Source organism: Cetorhinus maximus, chromosome 26 (assembly GCF_964194155.1).
Source record: "Cetorhinus maximus chromosome 26, sCetMax3.hap1.1, whole genome shotgun sequence".
Classification (NCBI taxonomy): domain Eukaryota; kingdom Metazoa; phylum Chordata; class Chondrichthyes; order Lamniformes; family Cetorhinidae; genus Cetorhinus; species Cetorhinus maximus.
Window position 1 is genome coordinate 9,224,417 of NC_135904.1, and position 21,180 is coordinate 9,245,596.

At 38.7% G+C, this 21,180-nt stretch overlaps 1 protein-coding gene across 8 annotated transcripts in view; it reads right to left on the minus strand.

Annotated features, from left to right (window-relative positions):
- map2k5 (mitogen-activated protein kinase kinase 5) overlaps positions 1–21,180 on the minus strand; it is a 265,564-nt gene that overhangs the window by 51,157 nt on the left and 193,227 nt on the right. For 4 of the 8 annotated variants that reach the window (XM_078530080.1, XM_078530077.1, XM_078530079.1 and 1 more), the window contains one exon: positions 10,294–10,323. The exons of 2 other annotated variants lie outside the window; for them this stretch is intronic. In XM_078530080.1, coding sequence (XP_078386206.1) covers positions 10,294–10,323 — 30 coding nt within the window. Of the gene's footprint in view, positions 1–425; positions 459–10,293; positions 10,324–21,180 lie in introns of all 8 variants that reach the window. 2 more of the 8 variants (XM_078530075.1, XM_078530072.1) reach the window with 1 other exon arrangement.

The following is a 21,180-nucleotide window of genomic DNA, read 5'->3' on the forward strand; positions in this document are numbered from 1 at the left end:
CAAAATGAGGTTCCATCACCTATACCACAAAACTAAAATTATTATTGGCCCTGGATTTAAATAGATCTTTTCATAATCTCTCTAGTGCTTTTTAAATTATTAGCTATCCAACCTATTCTTAAAAATTGTATTCCTTAGTTTTTAACCTTTTTTCTCATTTATATATTTTTCCATTCCATCCTTTAAATCATTTCCTTGACGTTATTCATCCCTTCACCACCTTGTCATAAACCAGGATCAGTGTCTTTGTTGAATGAAAGCATTCTAAAACAGCAACAAGCAGATGTGAAGCAGATGCCGAAAACTGCTAAGAGAACCCAGACTCAACCATCAAAGGAAGAGAGGCAAACAAAGATGGTGACGGGGAAAGAAACAGGTAGCTTGTTGATAGCACAAAAAGGTCAAAGCTGTATTTGGGAACCTACCACTTCATTCAGAACTTCCCCAGATCTTAGCACCTGCCAGTTTAAGTGCAAAAATGATAATCAGAACCAAAAATACTATTCTGTGTATGAAATACACAGTATAGTATTAAAATATCACAAAACTTAGTTTTTATAAATGTATATATGTAATATATATATTATATAAAAACGTATGACTTTGTAAGAATAGTGTTTCTTTAAAACCAAAAAGGGGAAGTTAATTATTTTAAAAAAACTTTCAAAATGCCATTTACCACATATACTGTACAATGATATGAAAAGGATTTGTATTTATATAGCATCTCATCATGTTCTTAGAATATCTCAAAACAAACTACAACCAAAGAAGTGCTTTTGAAGTGCAACCACTTGTTAAGTAGATGAAGCACATATTTTCACTAGGGAGGGAATTAATTCCTCCAAACACAAGCCTGATTTCAACTGAAAAGAAATTGCCGTACACTTGAAAATTAGTTTGACTGTTCCTTGTAAAAAAAAATATCGGGAGGAAATATGGAAAACTCTTGTGTTGAAAAAAGTAGCACATCTGCTATTAGAAAATTTATGACTGGTTTCAAACCAGTAACCTCCATAGGAGGTCTCTTAACATCCATAAGGTAAAAAGATGAGTTGAGTTTTAGATGTAGACATTTCACCAGAAAGTCACTAGTTCTGACAAAAGCAATTATAACCTATTGTTAACTTTGTAGATGCTGATGGACCGGCTGTGCATTTAGAACATTTTCTGCTTTTATTTCAGATTTCCAGCATTTGCAGTTTTTACTTTTTAACATCTTTCTGCTGCGCGTTCAATGAATTTTGAGCACTTTGCTAGTTTTCCTGTGGCAGTTCACCATTTAATCAATGCCTCTGGTTAAGGCGAAGGAAAAAAAGGATGACTTTCATTGTCAGGTTTTTTTTTATTTTGGTTGCCATGGCAATGCTTTTTGACGGAAAGTGGCTGTGTAGACCTTCCACTATTCCCTTTTACATGATTATCAAAAGCACAATCAGAGTAGTAAAATGGATTCACCTACCTGAAACGTAACTTACAGAAGAAACCAGCTATAGCTTTCATCTCTATCTTCCAAACTGGAATTATGACTTGCCCTTAAGCTCTTCTTGGAGAGATTTACCAGTGACCCAGGTCGGATCTTCCCATATCAGTTGACAAATTTTTATCTCTAATATTTTTATCACCTAGTGAAAATTCACTGCTTTTCAGACCATTGTCTGTTTGTTCATCGAAGAAACAGATTTTGGAGTGCTCTCTAATTATTTGGGTGACAAAGCTTTTCATAGGTTGCATGTGAGGTTTTATATATTACAGGAATATGATTGGCACTTAAATAGTACAGCACATCTCAAGGTTGCTCAACTCCACACATTTAACTTGAGCTTAGTGCATTTTTGTGGTGCAATAAAGTAATTTTTTTTTTTAAAAAAGCAGATTAAAACCAAGCGTTCAATATCTGCAGCTTTTTGGAGCTAGGCTCAAGCACTCAAGTTATAATTCCAGCTTCAATTTAACAAGTGAATTTGATTGCCCTAATTTCCTGAGTTTTTCTGCTTACAAGAGGAGAAACAAAAATCACCCATTTAAGTATTTTGCTCATGGAGCTGCATGAAAGAAATATGTAGTCCAGACTGACCCTGGTTTCTGAATGATGGAGGAAAAAAGCGTCTAAAATAGGAGATAGGAATTCTAAGGCAAAAAATAGATATGAATTGTTAACTTTAAAAAGGTCCATTGTTTCATCCTCTGTTGGAAAAACTGATAATCAAATAATTTGTTTTTGCAAAAATGATTTGACCCCTCCAAATACCACCATTAGAGAGGTGGTGGCATAGAGTGTTGTCACTAGGCTAACAATCCAGAGGCCCGGGGTAATGTTCTGGGGACCCGGGTTCGAATCCCACCACAGCAGATTCAATAAAAATCTGGAATTAAAAGTCTAATGATGACCACAAAACCATGTCGGTTATCATACAAACCCATCTGGTTCACTAATGTCCTTTAGGGAAGGGAATCTGCCATCCTTACCTGGTCTGGCCGATGTGTGACTCCAGACCCACATCAATGTGGTTGACTTTGAAATGGCCTGGCAAGCCATTCAGTTGTATCAAACCACTAAAAACAAGTCAATAAGGAATGAAACTGGATGGACCACCCGGAATACTGCAGCGGCTCAAGGTGGCAGCTCACCACCACCTTCTCAAGGGCAATTAGGGCTGGCCAATAAATGCTGGTCTAGCCAGCGATGCCCACATCCCATAAATGAATAAAACAAAAGTCCCCCTCCAAGTCAAGCACCATCCTCACCTAGAAATGACGACCGTTTATTATTGCTGGGCCAAAATCCTGGAATTCACTACATAAGAGTAGTGTGGGGTGTACTTTCACTACACAGAATGCAGCGGTTCAAGAAGGCAGCCCACCAGTACCTTCTCATGGGCAATTAGGGATGGGCAATGAACACTGGCTTGCCAGCAATGCCTGAAACCCATGACGAATAAGAAAAAAAGATAACTCTTTCCATTAATTTCCCCAGTTGGAGGATGCTGTTATTTCCTTCTGTGACTTGCATTTCCTGAAACTGACCTGAAATCCTGGCCAGAAAGGAAAGGATGCACAGAGCTGAGGAATATCTCCACAAGGAGAAAAAGTATAAACAGTCACTTGGTAGTACAGAACTTGAATACTGCTGAAAGGAGAAACATGTTGCTGAAGCGCTTCATCTTGCACTCCACAGGGCAAACCCAAGAATGCCAAATTTCAAACGATTACAACAATTTATACTACAGGAGGAATGGGTGCTGATTGGCTGACACATTGTCATGGAGAAAGCAATGGGGAACTATAGGCTCCCCAAGCTCCCGGGTAATTAAAGAAAAGGTGCAAGGCTTGAACATATTCCTTTTGTTTGCAGTGAACGGGTCCTTGCATTTGAATGTATGTCACTTCCAGTAAGCATAAATAGGCCACGTTATGAGCTCGACTGATTATCTCAAATCAGTTGTTAGCTACACTAGGTTTAGCTTCACGGTTCACAACATGACATGCGCACATCAGGATCAGACAGTTTGAAAGGTAGGGGAATGAAAGGAAGCGAAGGATGATAGAAAAGGAAGTGCAAAAAGAGTCATGGTACTCTCCACAGACAAAAGAGACGTCTAAAAGAAAGCACAAACCACACACCTGAGAGCTCCAATTAGAGAAATGTTAATGTATGCATGTAGCAGACTACATACCTGTCCTCTGTATTGAGGAACGCGTGTGGTGTGCAATGTGTGGGAGGGGCTAATGGGATGCAAGGTAAGAACAAGTACAAAAAAAATCCTTAAAAATAATGTAGTGACGACTAATATGAATTGATTTTATTAAGTGGAACACACCAGATTAATTGCTGCTACAGCAGTAGGCAGATCCAAATTGCCTCGCTCATAGTGCACAAACTGATGTCTATTTAAACCATCCAAAGAAGTCTTAGAGTATCTGCCAGTATTTCTGTAGAATTGCTCTCAAGTGTCCTTTAATCACGCCCAAGTAAGTGCACCCAGTCACTCTGATTAGTTAACTATATACTCGCAAGGACTGAAGACATCAATATGCAGCAAAGCTCTCCTGGGGGTGAAAAATACTTTATACAAAAGAAGTTAATGGAAAAATTATGCCTTTTAAAAGCAAATCTAAATGGATAGTGTTAAAACCAAGTTCATATAATCTGGAAGGGCTCAGTTTACTGACATTAATTTAGAATTAAAGCTGATATAACATAGAACATATATATATATAAATAGACATGCTGTTGAAGCTTTTTGTCTTGCAGTCAACAGGACAGAATCGCAAGAATATCAAATTTTAAAGGGAACAATAAATTATACTGCATGAGAAAAGGCTGCTGATTAGTTGGCTCTGATTGATCAAGGTGTTGCCATGAAGAATACACCAGGCAACAATTATTCTCAAGCTTTTTGTTTAAATTCAAACCAGGCAAGTCAACTCAGGTTGAGGTGCTGCAATGTGGGACTTCCCAGGGAAATGCTGTCCCGCACGCTTTTATTTAGTTGAAAAAGGCGCAATGCCTGAATATGTTCTTTCTGTTTACAGAGGACAGAGCCATGCATATGAATATATGTAGCTTCCAGCCAACGTAAGTGAGCCCCATTGCGAGCCCGACTGATAATCTCGAATTGGTTGTTAGTGCAATTCTTGGAACACTCAGGTTGTTACATAAGTGCTGCCCAATCGCGGAATCACATCTAGTGTTGGACCTTATGCTCTGCATTTTGAAAGCACAGGCTGGTTGAGTATGGTCTATACTCTGTCTATTGTGAATAGCTGAAGGGACGTACTGTTTACTATGATCACCCAGCCGTTGGGACTTGTGGCCTACATGCCGGGCATCACACTGGCACTGAAATTCATTAATCACGTTACTCATTTGCCTGGTAGGCAGAACGTTTTTTTGACTTCATGGCAACATCCTGTTAGTGGAGAATACCACTGCTGCATAGTAGCAGCGAGAAATGGCTACTTTCATGTATTGCTCATATTTTTCTTTTATTCATTCATGGGGTGTGGGCTTCACTGGCTGGGCCAGCATTTATTGCTCGTCCCTAATTGACCTTGAAAAGGTGGTGGTGAGCTGCCTTCTTGAACCACTGCAGTCCATGTGGTGTAGGTACACCCACAATGCTGTTAGGAAGGGAGTTCCAGGCTTTTGACCCAGTGACAGTGAAGGAATGGCGATATATTTCCAAGTCAGGATGGTGAGTGGATACTTCTAGATGGTAGTGTTCCCATCTATCTACTGCCTTTGTCCTTTTAGATGGTAGTGGTCGTGGGTTTGAAAGGTGCTGTCGAAGAAGCCTTGGTGAATTCCTGCAGTGCATCTTGTAGATGGTACACACTGCTGCTACAATACATCTGTGGTGGAGGGAGTGAATGTTTGAGACCCTTCCAGGGTAATATGATGTAGGTTTGGCACTTTTCAGAACCAAACGTGACAGCCTTAGGCCCATTCGTAAGCTTGAGAATAACTGTTGCCTGGTGCATTCTCCGTGGCAAGACCTCGGCCAACCAGAGCAAACTTGCCAGCCAAACAGCACCATTTTCTCATGCAGTGTAAATTGCTGTTCCCATTGAAATTTGGTACTCTTGTGATTCTGTCCTGATGAGGGCAAGAAGAAAAGCTTTGACAGCATATCTCTTTTTACAGCAATACTCAAGTTCTATACTATCAAGCAAATCCTTGATCAGCAAAGTGGGATTATACTAGGGGACTCATGGTGAGAAAAAAAACACTAGTACGGACTTGGTGGGTTAAATAGCTTGTTGTGTGCAGCAACATTCTATGATTTGCAGCAAGAATGAAAGGCACCAAATATAATAGCATCAATTCGAGAGAGACAAGGAAAGTTGCAATGGAAAGAGAAATTTGAATTAAGTGTAATTATTTATCAGAAAATATACTTTTTCTTGCATCCCGTCCAATAGTGTGTGAATTGTCCTGGAACAGTCTCACCACACATGGGAGAGGGGCAATGATGCTCTCTGTACATCATGTGTAAGAAAATTATAGACTATTTTTTTGAAACCAGTTTATGATTCTGTTACTGATAATACACAGAGCAAGTTCCTATGCTCCACAAAAGATTTTTTAAATGCAGGAGAACTCTGAAAAAGTGTATATTAATCAAATGTTTCTCTTGATGAGGAGAAGAGCTTGCACACTAACTGCCTTTCAATACGTTAAATTTAAAAAAATAAATAATTTTAAAACCACATTGCTGCATGAGCACAAATTGTGCTGTTGTTAGTTCCTATTTTCAGTTTTAACATAGTTTCGGAGCCATAAAAACAATTAGAAGCTAGGCTGGTGGAATGCACTGACTGGTGGCCCGCTCCAAAAGCAACTGGCCCGCTCCCTCTCTAGAGTCTGGCCATTTATTTTTGGAGGTAAGGGGAGAAGAAAATATTGCAAGATTGACATAAGCCTATTTTGTGCTTACTTTGGGTTCAATTAGCATTTATAACTGAAAACTGATTAGGAAAATTGAGCCCTAAGTGATTTATATAATACTATGGTCAGGTTTGGGGATAGAATATACTGACCCAAACTACTTACACCAATAGAGAGTACCAAAACATCTCATTAAAATAGGGTAAAGCAATTAATAGAGCTAATTATTGTGTCAGCTTATATAATAGAAATTCAATCAGTGCTTATTCATTCTAAAGTTGCATATGCTCTACAAATTAAAACCATTTGTGTCAGGAATACTCATTACTCAAACAAAATGCACCCTTGAGAAAATAATAAAACAATTTTGCTTCAATTCAAGAAATGAAATGTTTAAAAACAGTAAAATTCTCTTTAGTAGGTTGACTGAACAGGGTCTATATCTTGGCCACATTCAGGAAAACCTAAAATTTTCATATAAACTAAGCTTTGGATTTCTGTTTTACATGCATTCCAGACATGCATAATTGATTGATTTGTAAATAAAATTCAATTTATTTCTATTATATCAAAATATCTTGCCTCCCAAACAAAAAAGCCACTTTCATCTCTACTGGTGTCTCACATTGGCAAGTGCTGGACTGAAATTGTGGGGTCACTCTCTGCTTTCATGTGCTTCAATTCTAAGTAATTAAACCCACCCTAAAAAATGTAGGATTATGCTTCAAAAGCTTTTAATAGGGCAATGATATATACCTAGCAATCAATGGCAAAACTACATTACAATTAATCAGATAATTTGTATACTGGGGTATGAGTATGTGTAGTGTTGAAAATATCAGAAGCATCAAAACAAACTAGACTTTAACCTTCAGTTTCTCTGCACTTTTCTTTAACTGATAATTATTTATTTTAAAGTACATCCTGCATTCTTGATATGTGGTGAAGTGCAGAAAAGTATTACTGCTTTTGTGACAGAGGACTACTGAACTTTATTTGATTACCTCAAAGCTGCTCTAGAGCATTATAAGAACGTAATGCATCATGAAGGGGCTTAGCATTTCAGTATACATTGCAACTCAAGGAAAAGAATGTGTTAAAATATTTACCTTTTATATTTCATAAGTGATCAATCATGGAATGGTTACATTACAGCACAGATGGACGCCATTCAGGCCCTGATATCCATACTCTCTGCAACAGCAAATCAGCTAGTCACATTCCCCCATTCTTTCCCTGTAGCCTTGCAATTTTTTTCTCTTCAGCTGCTTACCCAATTCCCTTTTGATACCATTTTGTATTTGCTTCCATTACACTCAGTGCATTCCACATCCTAACCACTCGCTGCATAAAGAAGCTATTCCTCTTGATACATTTGGGTTGTTTTTTTGGCAATTACCTTAAATTGGTGTCCTTTGGTTCCCAACCATTCCACCAACTGGAACAATTTCTCTCTATCTACTTTGTCTGAACCCCTCATAGATTTAAACACTATCAAATCTCCTCTCAACCTTCTCTTCTCTAAGGAGATCCAATCCCAGCTTCTCCAATCTATCTACCTAACTGAAATCCATCATCCCTGGAATAATACTTGTAAATCTTTTCTGCACCATCTCTAAAGCTTTCACATCCTCCCCAAAGTGTAGTGCCCATAATTGGAAACTATACTCCAGTTGAGGCTGAACCAGTGTTTTATAAAGGTTCATCGTAACCTCCTTGGTTTTGTACTCCATGCCTCTATTTATAAAGCCAATGCATTAGTAAAATATCACATAGTACATATGTAGGCAAACTACACATGGCAGGAATTGTAATCTTAGATAAACTGATGGACTGGTAAGAGTTCTCTGCAATACTATAATGTTGGTTTAATCATCCCAGCAAATTCTTTCAGTGTTCGGCACCTGAAGAAATCAGCTTCCCTTCTGAAACAGGACTTTATAGTTCAAATATCCATGCTATTTGTTGACATTATATTAAATTAGTTGACCAAAAAATTATAATTGAATCTACAATTATGAGAAACATTCATCCTGAAGTAACTGATTAAATAAGGATTTATTTAAAATTCTAAAAGGTGTCAATTTAAAAAAAAAACATTTTTTTAATTTGCAACTGCAGTTTCCAAGTCAAACAAGCATTTAAATCCTTGATGAGTTGTCTGCATCTGAATGAAAATGTTCAGGGCAAGTAGTGTCAATAATATGGATTATATTCAAAAGGAAGGAAGAAACCCTGGTACAAGCCACTTCAGGGATTGTCCTGCATTGACTCCAATTAGTACTCGACATCTATTCAGCAAACTTTTACTTTTCATTAAATTAGAGCTACATGAAGACCAAAAACATTTTTAAGTAGCAACAGAGGAGACTAACCTCCCAAAGGCTAGTGTCAGTTTTTAGCATAAATTCCTGTTATTTTTTTCCCCCGATGAGAAAAAAAGGGAAAAAAAAGTATCTATATATTGTATTCAAAACGGAGCAGTTGCTTAAAATAACTTGGGGAATGAAAGTGTGCTATCAATCAAAACAGCATCTGCCGGCGGTTGTATAAACAGAAGATCAAATAAGATGTCTTCAAGGATTTTCAGTGTGAACCGTAAAAAACTTCATTAACTTCTGACAAAGAATGCAAATTAATCACAACATGGGGTGAAATGAAATTAAAGACTCTTTTCTAATCAATGACAAAGCAGGATGAAATATTTCGAGCCTCTTAATGTGAGGGATGTTTACAGCGTACTCGGCGAAGCCAAATGTAAGGTTTGAGTACAGTTCCACCTATGGCGGCTATTTAGGTCCCCCCAGAGCTATCTGCTTACAAGGAGTACATACATAGCACTGATACACAAACACACTAATCATCCAAATCTCAGGTGCATCCAATTTGTTATTCACACTCTTGGTGCCAGCAAAAAATGCCTGGTGCAGACAGATGCACCAGGAACCTTAACTGACAGTTTTGGCCTCCGGAAGTGCGATCACTACAGCAAAATCTAGTACAGCCTCCAGGTGAAATGTCTGGAGCTCCATATGGAGCAGGGAAAATTAACAACAAGATGAAAATCACTACTGCAGCAGGGAGTCTGAATGTTAAAAAAATGAAATTTAAAGATGAAGAAAGAGAAGTAATAAATTAATGGGGTGTGAAAACATTCAAAGCTTTACAATACCAGGGGCACTATTTGCACAGAAGTTATTTTTACTTCGGGTCATTTCAATGTAATTTATTAACCTGGCCTGGTTTCACAACCTAAGAGAAGTCAGTCATTTTTTCCCCCTCCTTCCTTTTTATGGAAAGGGAAGCAAAATCTCTTACACTTGCACCAGTAAATCATATATGTAATATTCAATCCATCATACACTTGGTTAATATGCTGACTTGAATCAACCTGCTTAGCCGTATAATATGCAACAGCCATTGGAAATCCTTCAAAAACAGATACAAGAGTCATTGTCATAATTTAAAAAAAACTTCGATGGAGAGTGAACAGAAAAGAAAATATCAGCAAGAGGAGCAAATCTGAGCTGATTATTCAGTAAGCATGTTTGTAACACACACACACACAATCTAACCATGCATATATTTGTATGTGTAATACAATTCTTATTTGCATAATAATAACAAGTTAATGGATGCGCAAAGAGTGTAGGCCGACAAGACTTTTAAATCAGACAAGCCAAAGACTGTTTACTCTATACAGACCACAGCTGGGAGGGGTTGCTGGGGAGGGAGAAAGAGGGGATAAAAAGTGGTTTCTATAGCATTGGACAGATAGCTTATTTCAATTTAACACTGCAGCTTTATTTGTATGTGGCACAAACTTTCAGGATTGCTCCCTTGTACCTTCATACATAGGGATGAATGTCATGGTGGCAAAAGCCAGTAATGAACAATCTTACCTGAGGATATGGAAACCTCCCAAGAGCAAGCTGCAAAAGGAAATAATATTTGTCTAGTTATGGATCTGCATGTGGGGCATAGTCTCACTGTAAAACAAGAGCTTGAATTCTACCATTAAAAAAAAAAATAAATGAAATTAACACTTCATAATTTTATTTTTAAAATCACTTCCAAAATGTAAAACTTCTTTAAAAAAGATAATTTAAACATGTCTAATATTGGATTTTATTTTAATCAAGGATAAATTCCTACACTGAGCTATTTTAAAAGAAAAGGGAACACATAGCATAGTATGTAATCTTCTTAGAAATAGCCTGCAGATATTTCACTGTACTAAATGTGCTTCAGATTTAATGAAGCTCTAATGTCCTTCTTAATTTTCCCTGTTTCTGTATCACCAGGGGTTGAAAGAGGCTGTATCTCCATAAGGATGCAGCCCTGATGAAAATTATCAACCACCGTTCCGCTTCTGAGTCCAAATCACAGCTTTTGCAGACATATGAATACATTTTTTTCCAGTGTTACAGAGGAACGGTGCAAGTTTTATCTGTTTCAGTGAAAGTGGGTAAAGGAAGCTTACTACAATATCATTAAAACATCAAATGCTACAGGCCATTTCCTGGAATGTGAATAGCTAACTAGAGTGCATTATGGGATAATGCAAGAAGCACTTCAAGAAAATAAAATACTTTGTTGCTGAATACTTTTAAGATCATTACCATATAAATAATAAGAAATATGTGGAGTTTTGTGTATTGTGGCTGAGAGCACCCTATGTTAAGGTAAAACAATTTAGTCCACTAATGTGTGCTCTTGGCCACCACCAGCATTCTGGAAACTCAAACCAATACATCAATGGACGATCAAGTCAGAAAATGCATATACATTTTTTGGTAACTTTTACATCTCTAAAATGAGACATCCAGCATGCAGGAGCATCTCTGAAATCACAAATTCGCCACTTTGTTGTCTTATCCTACTCTTCACAAGTGCACAGAGGGTTGGATTTTGTTGGGGCGGCAGTGGCCTGGGTGACGGGCTGGGAAACCGAGGTAACCTTGCCTCAGCCATTTCAAGGAGGCCCAACCAGATTGTGTGGCAACAGGCAGCTAATAAGCTGCTGTTGGGGTTCCCCATCCCTTTAAGGGACGATAATCGACCTCCAAGAGCTGCCATCCAATCGGAAAATCAGCTGCCCTTCAGTATTTTGTTTATTCGTTCATGGGATATGTGGGTTGCCGGCTAGGCCAGCATTTATTGCCCATCCCTAATCGCCCTTGAGAAGGTTGTGGTGAGAGTGGTGGCCATTGCTGGGACTGCACTCAGCTGGAAAGGCAGCATGTATGCTGCCCTTGGAACAAGGTAAGTGGGTGGGGTCTGCGAGACAAGTCAGGCAGGCCCTGGGTGAGCAGGAAGGTTGTTGGGGGGGGTGATAAGTGGTGTGGGGAATGGTTGGTATGCACAAGGGGGCCCCTCCGTGGACCACAGGTTGCCCGTGGGAGGGCTCAACCCCACCTGCCCACTCCGAACCTGCAGAGACACCACCAGTGTTTATCAGGCCGTCTCCCCACACGGCAGAGGGTCACCTGCCACTGGTAAAAACCAGTGCAAACTGCAAATCAAACCAAGTCTACATAGCTCTGTTGCACACAGTCTTTACCAACTGAGCTAGTAAGGAAGCCAGAGTCCTTTAATGTTGTGAAATTCTTCTGTGTTACTATTATCTAAAACTGCTTCCACAATGAAGTCTGTAACCACATTACATCCTATTACAAAGCTCAAAATGCTCTCTTAAAACATGATCAGTATTCAGGAAAAATCTATAGTTGTAACACTGACTTTTTTCACACTTCAAGTTTACGAACTGAAAACGTTTCTCAGTCACCAATCTAATAATACCATTATAGCATATATGTGGGGAGATAATGGGGAGGATGCCTATATTCTTGCTCAGATAGATCACTAAAGAAGGTAGTTTTCACAGTCTTGACCAATATTACTCCCTCAATTACCACGCAACAAAAGTAAACCAATTGGTCACATAGCTCATTCTTGGTTTTTGCCCACCCCGAGCCTGCAGATCATAATGGCTGTGTTTGCCTAGGAAACAACAACAGGTGCTCTTTTGAAGTAATTAATTACATACGAGATATGTTGGGAGTTTCTGAGAGCCCAATAAAATGTTAAGCAAGTCTTCATTTCTTTCTCATCATGTGCATGAGCAAGCCAACAGCACACATTTTTTTTCACACTATCTTTGGCCTACCTGGTTAATTTCACCCAAGCGGCATGGAAACATAAATTAATCCCAGGCCTCTGTTAATATTTCCTGTTGTACCAGTGAGAGGGAAACACTTGAGAGGTTTATTCATCCTGACAACCTCTCTCTCATGGGGAAAGGCACTTTGGCCTCTACCTAGCCCCCTTTCCACATCCTACACTAAAAATAGGGTGCTGTGGCTTTTGAGTTGGCTTCAAAACTGGTTACATTTTAGTTTGATTCTCAAATATATCTATATATAAAAAAGTCAACTTCTACCATTATAAATTCCTGTGTCTAGATTTATAATGGAAATTGATGTTATACCCTCCTATTATGAGGGCATTGCAGTAGGCACCCTCACTGGCAGGAGCGTGCAGATACAATCTGGCAAGTTCAAATAAGTAGTTTTCATTATAAATGTAGACAAAAGAATTTATGATGGAAAATCTATAAAAATAAGGACAGAATGTATGAATTTAAAATGGGTATCTTTATTTTCACATGCCCTGATATAATTATCCACTGCCATCTAACCCTGATTCAATTTAAGACCACACTTAGTCTTGACTCTCCATGCGTAATGCCTTGGGAGGCCAATTCTTTTAAAACAAAAATGAAATGTCCAACATGCATTCTGTCTTAAATTTTCATGCACATTTCTGTGAAATTAAAAAAAAAAGTCTGATCTTAAAATATAACTGATGTGAGGAAGGCACAGAATACATCTTACAATTGACTTCAAAAGCCATGGTGTCCATGTAGCACACCCACTTCTACATTAGAAGGTTGAAGTGCCATTCCAGGACTTAATCTAAGCTGACACCTCAATAGGATACCATTAGAGATGCTATCTTTTGGATGAGATGTTAAACCAAGGCTTGTCAGCTGTTACAAATATGAGATTTATAAGATTGTTATGTTTGGGACTGTGTCTTACTTTAGAGTAAAATGAAAAGGCCTCTTGTGACCTGTTCTGAAGTCAGCTAAAGATTAAAGGGAGGCCAGGGTTGTTTGCTTGGAAGATGTAAGATGTTTGCACTTGGATCCAATGGCAGCAACACCATCTATGTTTACAGTGGTTAGACTGCTAGTCTCCAAAGTCCCAGGAAAGTGTTGAGAATGTCAGGTTGTAAACAGTTAATCTTTAGACTATCCATTTAATTCCAAGGTAGTAGAATAGCTGATCAGGATTTCAACCTGGATACAATGCCCATGTGATTCACGTTGCCTTGGAGATGGGCTTCAAGAGGAGAAAGTTCCTAAGATACCCCTGAAACTCACATGCATAGGTTAGTCTGCCAGGATCTGGGAGAGAGGGAGAGCAGCTATAGGCCAAAGGTCTCTAAGGTTCACTGAGCAGGATTGCGGGTGGGATCTTGCGCTTGGACTGAAATGACCAAATTCGTGAGGATTTAAATGAGAGTGAAAGATTCACCTAGCTTTAGCTAAAAGGAGGAATCTCTAGGAAAATCCTCACCAGGAAAGACAGTTCTGGGATTACAAGTTACCAGGCTGGGAAAAGAAACGAAAGGAAGTAAATCTTTGTAGACCATTTTCCAGGACTTTGTCCAGGAAAATGGAATGACTACTTAAAAGATAGTGTAATGTATACCTGTGAATTGCTTTTCTTTCTGCTGTGCAATAGCTAAAACGGGAAAGTTCAGTTCTGAAGTTTAAAGCGTAAGCCACCTACAAAAGTAGTGTTTAGTCAACAGCTGCCTCAAAAGTAGTGTTTAGTCAACAGTGTTTTTAGTTTCTCTATTATAGTAAAAGGCTTAAATTGTGAAATCTTGTGTCATCCTTTCAACTATTAACTGGAAATTCAATTTTTTTTTTAAAAAAGCTAATGGTTTCTACGGAGATCATAACACTGCTTTCTCAGGTAGCACCATTTGAAGAACAGCAAAGAAAACCTCCCACTGTCCTGCTCAGTAATTATCCCTCAGTTCAACTTATCTTTATTATTTTTGGGACTTTGCTTTGCATAAATTAGCTACTGTATTGCCTACAACAGCAATGACTACATTTTGAAAAAATCATTAGCTGTGAATGTAAATAAAAGTCTTGCATCTAGAATGTATCTGCTATACTCTAGAAATCAGACATTGGGCTGGATTTTACACGGGGCAGGCTGCTCACCTCCCCGCAAGGAAAGTCAGCCAGCAGCCGACCCACCATAAAGAAACCTGCCCCTCAGGCTTAAAATGCTCCGGGCATGGCTCAGAGTGGGACTTCCACCCCTCAGTGGGAGGTAGTTCTGTCCTCAAGAGCTGCCAGCTAATCAGCAAGCCTGGCAGCACTAAAACTCAGTAGTGGGCTCTGCTGGGACTGCATGAAGGAGAATGCAGGAGATGTATGGCTGCCGGAACCAGATAAGTTGCGGGAGTTTAGGATGGGGGAGGGAATCAAGAACCCAGGGAAGGGAGAGAGGGGGGTAGATTTTGGAGGGCAGGTGGCGAGGAAGGAAGGAGGGGGTGACATCTCGGCGGGTTGCCTCCCCGATGTCCACAGGGCACCCCCCCAAATGTTGTAGCCCACCTCCTGCCATTTTTCCACAAACAAAGGCCTTCCCACGCCTGCCCGCTTCCCCACGCCAACTGTATTATGACGTGGGCAGTGTATTATCCCCGTCAATAGGCTTGCTAACAAGTCTAATTGATCTTTAACTATTAATTTAAGTATGGCTGGCGAGTGTCAATTTAGGTGCCTGTCCACCTAGCATATTATAGATGGCAGCTCGGGGGTGGGCGGAAAGGTGGTGGGCTGGGCACCCATCATTTTTTACATGTCCCCTCTTCTGAAAATACGCCTGGCAGAGGCACATAAATCCAGCCCATTGTTACAGATGTAAAATGATCTATAAAAAGGGAGAAAGTCAGTTATTAACCGAAACCTGCAATTTACAATTAACTACATCTGCTCTTTAATTTACCTCAACGATTTATATAAAGCAGTGATCCTAAAGGCACAGCCCAGGTTAACAGCTAAACATTACACCAGTGTCCCAGATGATAAACAATGCCTTGGAGATCATGACATAAAATTATAGTTGGTTCATATAATGTCAGGCGCTGCAACACAACCTGATGTTAAATCTGTTATATACAAAACGTCAAAGGCATTTTAATGGGCAAAGTATAGTAGAAAATACATAAGGCTAAGAAATATAAAATATCTGTAACTAATGTCAAAGTTAAACTAAAAAGTATTTACATTTTACAAGATTATGGGAAACTAGTTTAGAAAGATTATAATTGCAAAAATTAACTTTTATAAAAGGCAACTTTTAATTTATAGCGTGATTCTATTTGCCCTCTTTTTAGGTGAATGATATTGGTGCTGGGAAATAGAACACTTGCTATTTCAAACATGGAGAATAGGTATTAATTATTTCCAGGTCAGAAACAGCAGAGGAAATTACAAAGTAAAGACCCTTCAAGTTTGTCCCAAAATGATGCCTTCGCTCCAATATCAGAAGGGTACCCACAACTGCAGTATGCCTGGCAGAGGTGTATTTTTCATAGTAATCACCTATGGCATCTGTGTGGAATTGCCCATTTAATATCAGTGTCTAATATGCCCCCACTTTAGGGAATTTCTGAAGATTTGAATATGGTAATTCATATATTACATATACCAAGAATAGTTCAGTGAAATGGCATATTTAAATTGCCTGTTCAAGTCTGTCAAGCCAACATATCATATTTAATACTTCAGAGTAGTGATGTGATTTATTACTAATCCCAAATCAATTCTCTTATCTTTCTACAGTGGTAAAATCCAAATGGATTGAAAAGCCTTTGTTTCTCTGAAGTGAAAACAAGATGCTTGTGAGGTTAACTTGACAACAAAAGGTCATGGCACAGTCTAGAAAGTACAGAGCCAACTTGAAGCGGTGTTTCTATTAAATGTGCAGGATTTACAGAGGAAGGACAAGAAAGCATTACAAATTAATTTAATCTTCAGCAGCTAGTTCACAGCTGCACTTGAGGAAACTGTCCAGGGCTTAAGAGCAAAGCCTTGAAAGGGCTGTGTTGAGAGTGGCTTCAATTTTTAATGCATAACAGCCATTAGCTGATAACCTGTAGAATCTTCACCCCTGTGAATCAGCACAAATGCAAGTAACAAAGTGATGAAGTGACATTTGCTTTATGTTTGGAACCACAGAGGGAGGCGGGTCACTAATACCATCATGGCTGGGAAGAAATATACTCTAATCACTTCACAGATACCTTTTGTGCAATCAAAACGACTTCATGACTGAATTAGCTATGCAGCAACTTCTTTAAAAAATCAATTAAAATATATGCTTTAACACTGTAATTAAAAAATAAATCTACTGACTGTTCTCTTACCAGGTGCTGCATTTTGTTTGGAATAGGGGAAGGAAAATACTTGCCTTATAGCCTAACTGTATAAACTGAGATTGCTGCTGAGTGTAATAGAATGGAGGTCTCAACCTTTGTAAATTGTATGTATCTAAACTAACACTTACTGCCGTTTGCATGCAGCTAAGCTCTAAGCTCCAACCAATATAGGGTTACATCCCAGTGCAGCATGCAGATAAATCATTCTGGAATATTACTTCAGCAAAGTTTAGCCACGACTGGAGCATATGTGCTTCCGAGCCACTGAAGCAAGTGACCATAAAATACACTAATTACTGGAAGTTATGGTCAGTGAGTGATTGATAGCCCTCTGCGAGGCAACTTCCTCATTTCTGCTCCTATGACAGGGCTCATCCGGCACATGGCAATTATTAATTCATGACCCTCCCCTAAGGCACAAGTACCTTTACTCTTCTCATTCCCCTACTTCCAATGTTACTGCAAACTGCAATTAACGGCAGACCACAATTTCATCAGTGTTTTGGCACCTCTGGAAGATGGTGCACCATTGCACTATTTTGAATGTTTGGCATATATCCCTGGCTTTATTGTAATGTATCATTTTGAGTCTTGTTGCTGCCAAGTTAATTTTAACACAGGCTTCTTTTTGCAATTTTTTTTAACCTTTTGATCTGCATAAAGCTGGCACTTGCAAAAGAGGCTTGACAGTTATTTTGTTTATTGCTGCCCCCAAATGTTAATTTAGATGGCCTCTAGTCGAACAGCTGTTGTTAATACCATGGCCATAGCTATGTATTACAGGCATCTGCTACACTTTGGCACTGCTACCAAGAGAATTTTAACCCTTTCTGTACATGGTTTACTTACTTTTCTGCCAAGACCACAATCAAAGATTATATTTTAATCAAGAACTTTATGATGACTTCTGCTTTTGAAATAAAAACCTGAGTTATAATTTTTAGGAGCTATCAAGTGCATATGATCTCAGACAGGGCAGCAGTACAATTATAATTGGCTTCAGCATCCTTATGGGCAAAGTAACATAGAATGCAAGGTGCTCGTAGCATGAATTACCTATTGACTAAAATATCAGCGTATTTTAACAGCAATTACTCTTCCATTTTCAGCTTTAATTAGTAGGTAAGTTATCATAATGCGGTCAGATTAGATGCGAGAAGACCAAAATCCCTGACACAGTCGCATGTTTGAAAGTCTTAATTTAAAATTGTGAAAGCAATGCAGCGTGCTTCCTTAAAGGGACCATGTGGTGATAGTCTCATATTGGCTATGGTAAAGCAACAACATTCTGGAACAGGGGCAAACTTTTGAGTTCATTAAAAATACTGTATTGGTTATCGCCTTGAGGTTTAATTAACTCTCTGTCCCCTATTCCTCAATAGAACCTTTGCGTTTGTGCACTATATTTAGCCAGAACTACTTAGTAGATGATTAAAGTCCACGGAACGTACTAAGATATAAGGACCAATCATACTCCAAAATATTCTATTTGATTATTTTTTGTATTAAAAACAAAGATACTTACGGTCATCTGTCCCAAGGGTAATTAAAACATTTTTTTTCTTAAAAAGGCAATTTTGAAAAAGCTTCAGTGATTCTTCCATCGCTCCAACTGGATCTGAGGGCAGGTAGTTGAGAACATGCACTTATGCAGAGGAGTAGGGCATTTAGCCCATCAGGTTTGCAGAGCAGTTTTGCTGGCATGGTAGCTCTATCTTTTTAAGACAAATTCCTTGCCTTTTCCCCATTTGCCTTTAGAATGATAATGGTGGCCCCATCCTCCCTGCTCCAAAACCTCCACTCCAACACAAACAATATAGACAAGGAACATCGAAGCTTTGATATATGATTTGCAAATGATTTTAGCAGGGTTGGTGGTTGATGCTAGAATTTACTTCAGCACCCCTGATTTTGAAGAGAAAAGGCTGCAGTGATTTCTGGCTCCCCGTTATCATCCAGAGACTAAAAGAATGTGTAAAGGTGGACTTCAATAAGCACGGCTTCAGGGTGGGATTGGTTTGTATTGGAACTGGACCGCAATAAAAATCGAACAGATCACCAATACTTCGCATCCAAACTCACTAAAGAAGAATTGTCACTTGGACAACGTAGCACTGGATTTCTGGTGTCCATGCAGCCAGCACATTCAAGAGAAAATGGGTAAGGGGCAACATATCAACAAAGGGCGGAAAGGAAATGATAGTTGTGGGGTAAGGAGAGAGGTTACACTGCATTTATTGTTTTTGTTTAAAAAGGTATTTTTTATACAATTTATTTGGCAGATTGTCAGTGGCAGGATTGCAGCATTAGCGATTTGACTGCTAAAACTGTCTGAAGAAACACTACCATTTTAACCAAACCCCATAAAATGGCCATAGATAAAACTTACCATATTGCTACAAAACAAGACTGACTAAATACAGTTCAGAAGTAATGAAGAACTTTGGACATCAAGAAGACATGCAACTTGCTAAATAAATGACATTTTCTTTCTATGCTGAGAAATTTCTATGAAATAACCTACAATTTCACAAACATACTAAACACAGTGTGTGTGCTGTGATAAAAAATGTCACTGAGTGAAGACTGGTGGCAGATTGTACTAGGATTGGGAACCAGCATATAATAATGATAACTGCCATAGCACAGGGTAGTACCTGTTCTATATGCAAACATTGCACTATAATGTAGTTTCTGTTTGGACTGAATACTAGAAAGAGCCTGCCAGAAACAGAGCTAGTAAGTTAAAGCTGTTCCCTCAAATCTCCCTTGTTCTCATCTTTACATTTTTTCATAAAAGATAAATGCTTGCATTCAGCAAGGTGAGGATGTTAGTACAGGGAATCGAACCTTTTTGTACCTGACAGAATTAAATTTGGAAATGGATGCTCTTGATGTAGAGTAAAACTCCCTTTATGGTCTTAATTGAAATACAGAAAAGCATCCCCTAGGGCAGCGTTGTCCAATAGGAACCGCTGTAGAGCCACAAATGTGTCTACGGTGACACAGTTTTGGCCACATGCTTTAATTTTATTAGAAATCACCTGTTTATACTCACACAATACTGGCAAATGTATTTCACACATATTTTTGAAAAAAAAATTGAGTTTGAAGCAGTTTTCACGTCTAACAGGACTCTCAAAGCACTTTACAGCTAATAAAGTAGTTTTGAAGTGAGGTCACTGTTGTAATGTAGGAAATGTGGCAGCCAATATGCATAGCAAATTCCCACAAACTGATTATCTAGCCATTAACACATTGCTCTTTTTTGTGATGCTAATTGAGGGATAAATATTGGCCAGGACACTGGGGATAACTCTCATGCTCTTTGAAATAGTGCCATGGGTTCTTTTACGCACATCCAAGCAGGCAAATGGGGCTTGGTTGAAGGTCTCATCCGAAAGATGCCACCTCCAATAATGCAGCACTCGGTAGTGAAGTTGTCAGCCTTGATTTTGCGCTCAAGCTTTGGAGTGAGATTTGAACCCAGAAACTTGTGACTCAGGGGCAAGTGCACTACCAACTGAGCCACGGCTGACACATTTACTTAACATCTACTGCCATTCAGTAAGGAAGCACTCACAATCATTAAAAAAGCTGGCATACTCTGCTTCTTTGCCTTAATATTATACTAACATACAAAAAAGGTTGAAGTACATGTGCATATGCAATATAAATATGAGTATTATAATCACATGACCAATGTTGCTATTGTCTATTACTTATGCATATTACTTATATTTTATTTACCAATCAGAAATGCAATTCTCCACACCTGGATTCCCAATTCACCACATGTGGCGAATGGCTAACACAATGGACAATATTCCCCTAAAGTACCACTGTGACAATACCTCCATGCACATCCATCACTGCCAGCTAAGCAAAAATGCCAATTTGATTATAATGAAACGTTTCATACTACAGCACTCAATTCCACTCTGGGTTGAAGAAAATCTTAAACCCAATTCAAGGAGGGCTCTTAAAACCAACAGAACTGACTTGCATGCTAAGTCCCTAATGTACTAACCCACTGCACCTCTTCCATAACCTCACCTTTTGATTTTCTTGTGAATTTAAAATGACCTCCTCTCAAAAGCACATATCAAACTGCCATCGAAGAATTAATTCTTAATAGTTATTAGTTATTTTATGTAAAAATTAAAGTTGAAAGCATAGTGCCTGTAAATTTAGTGCCAACTTCTTGTTCTGAATTTGCTCAATCCTGACTAAATATTACTGATATGGCATAAAAA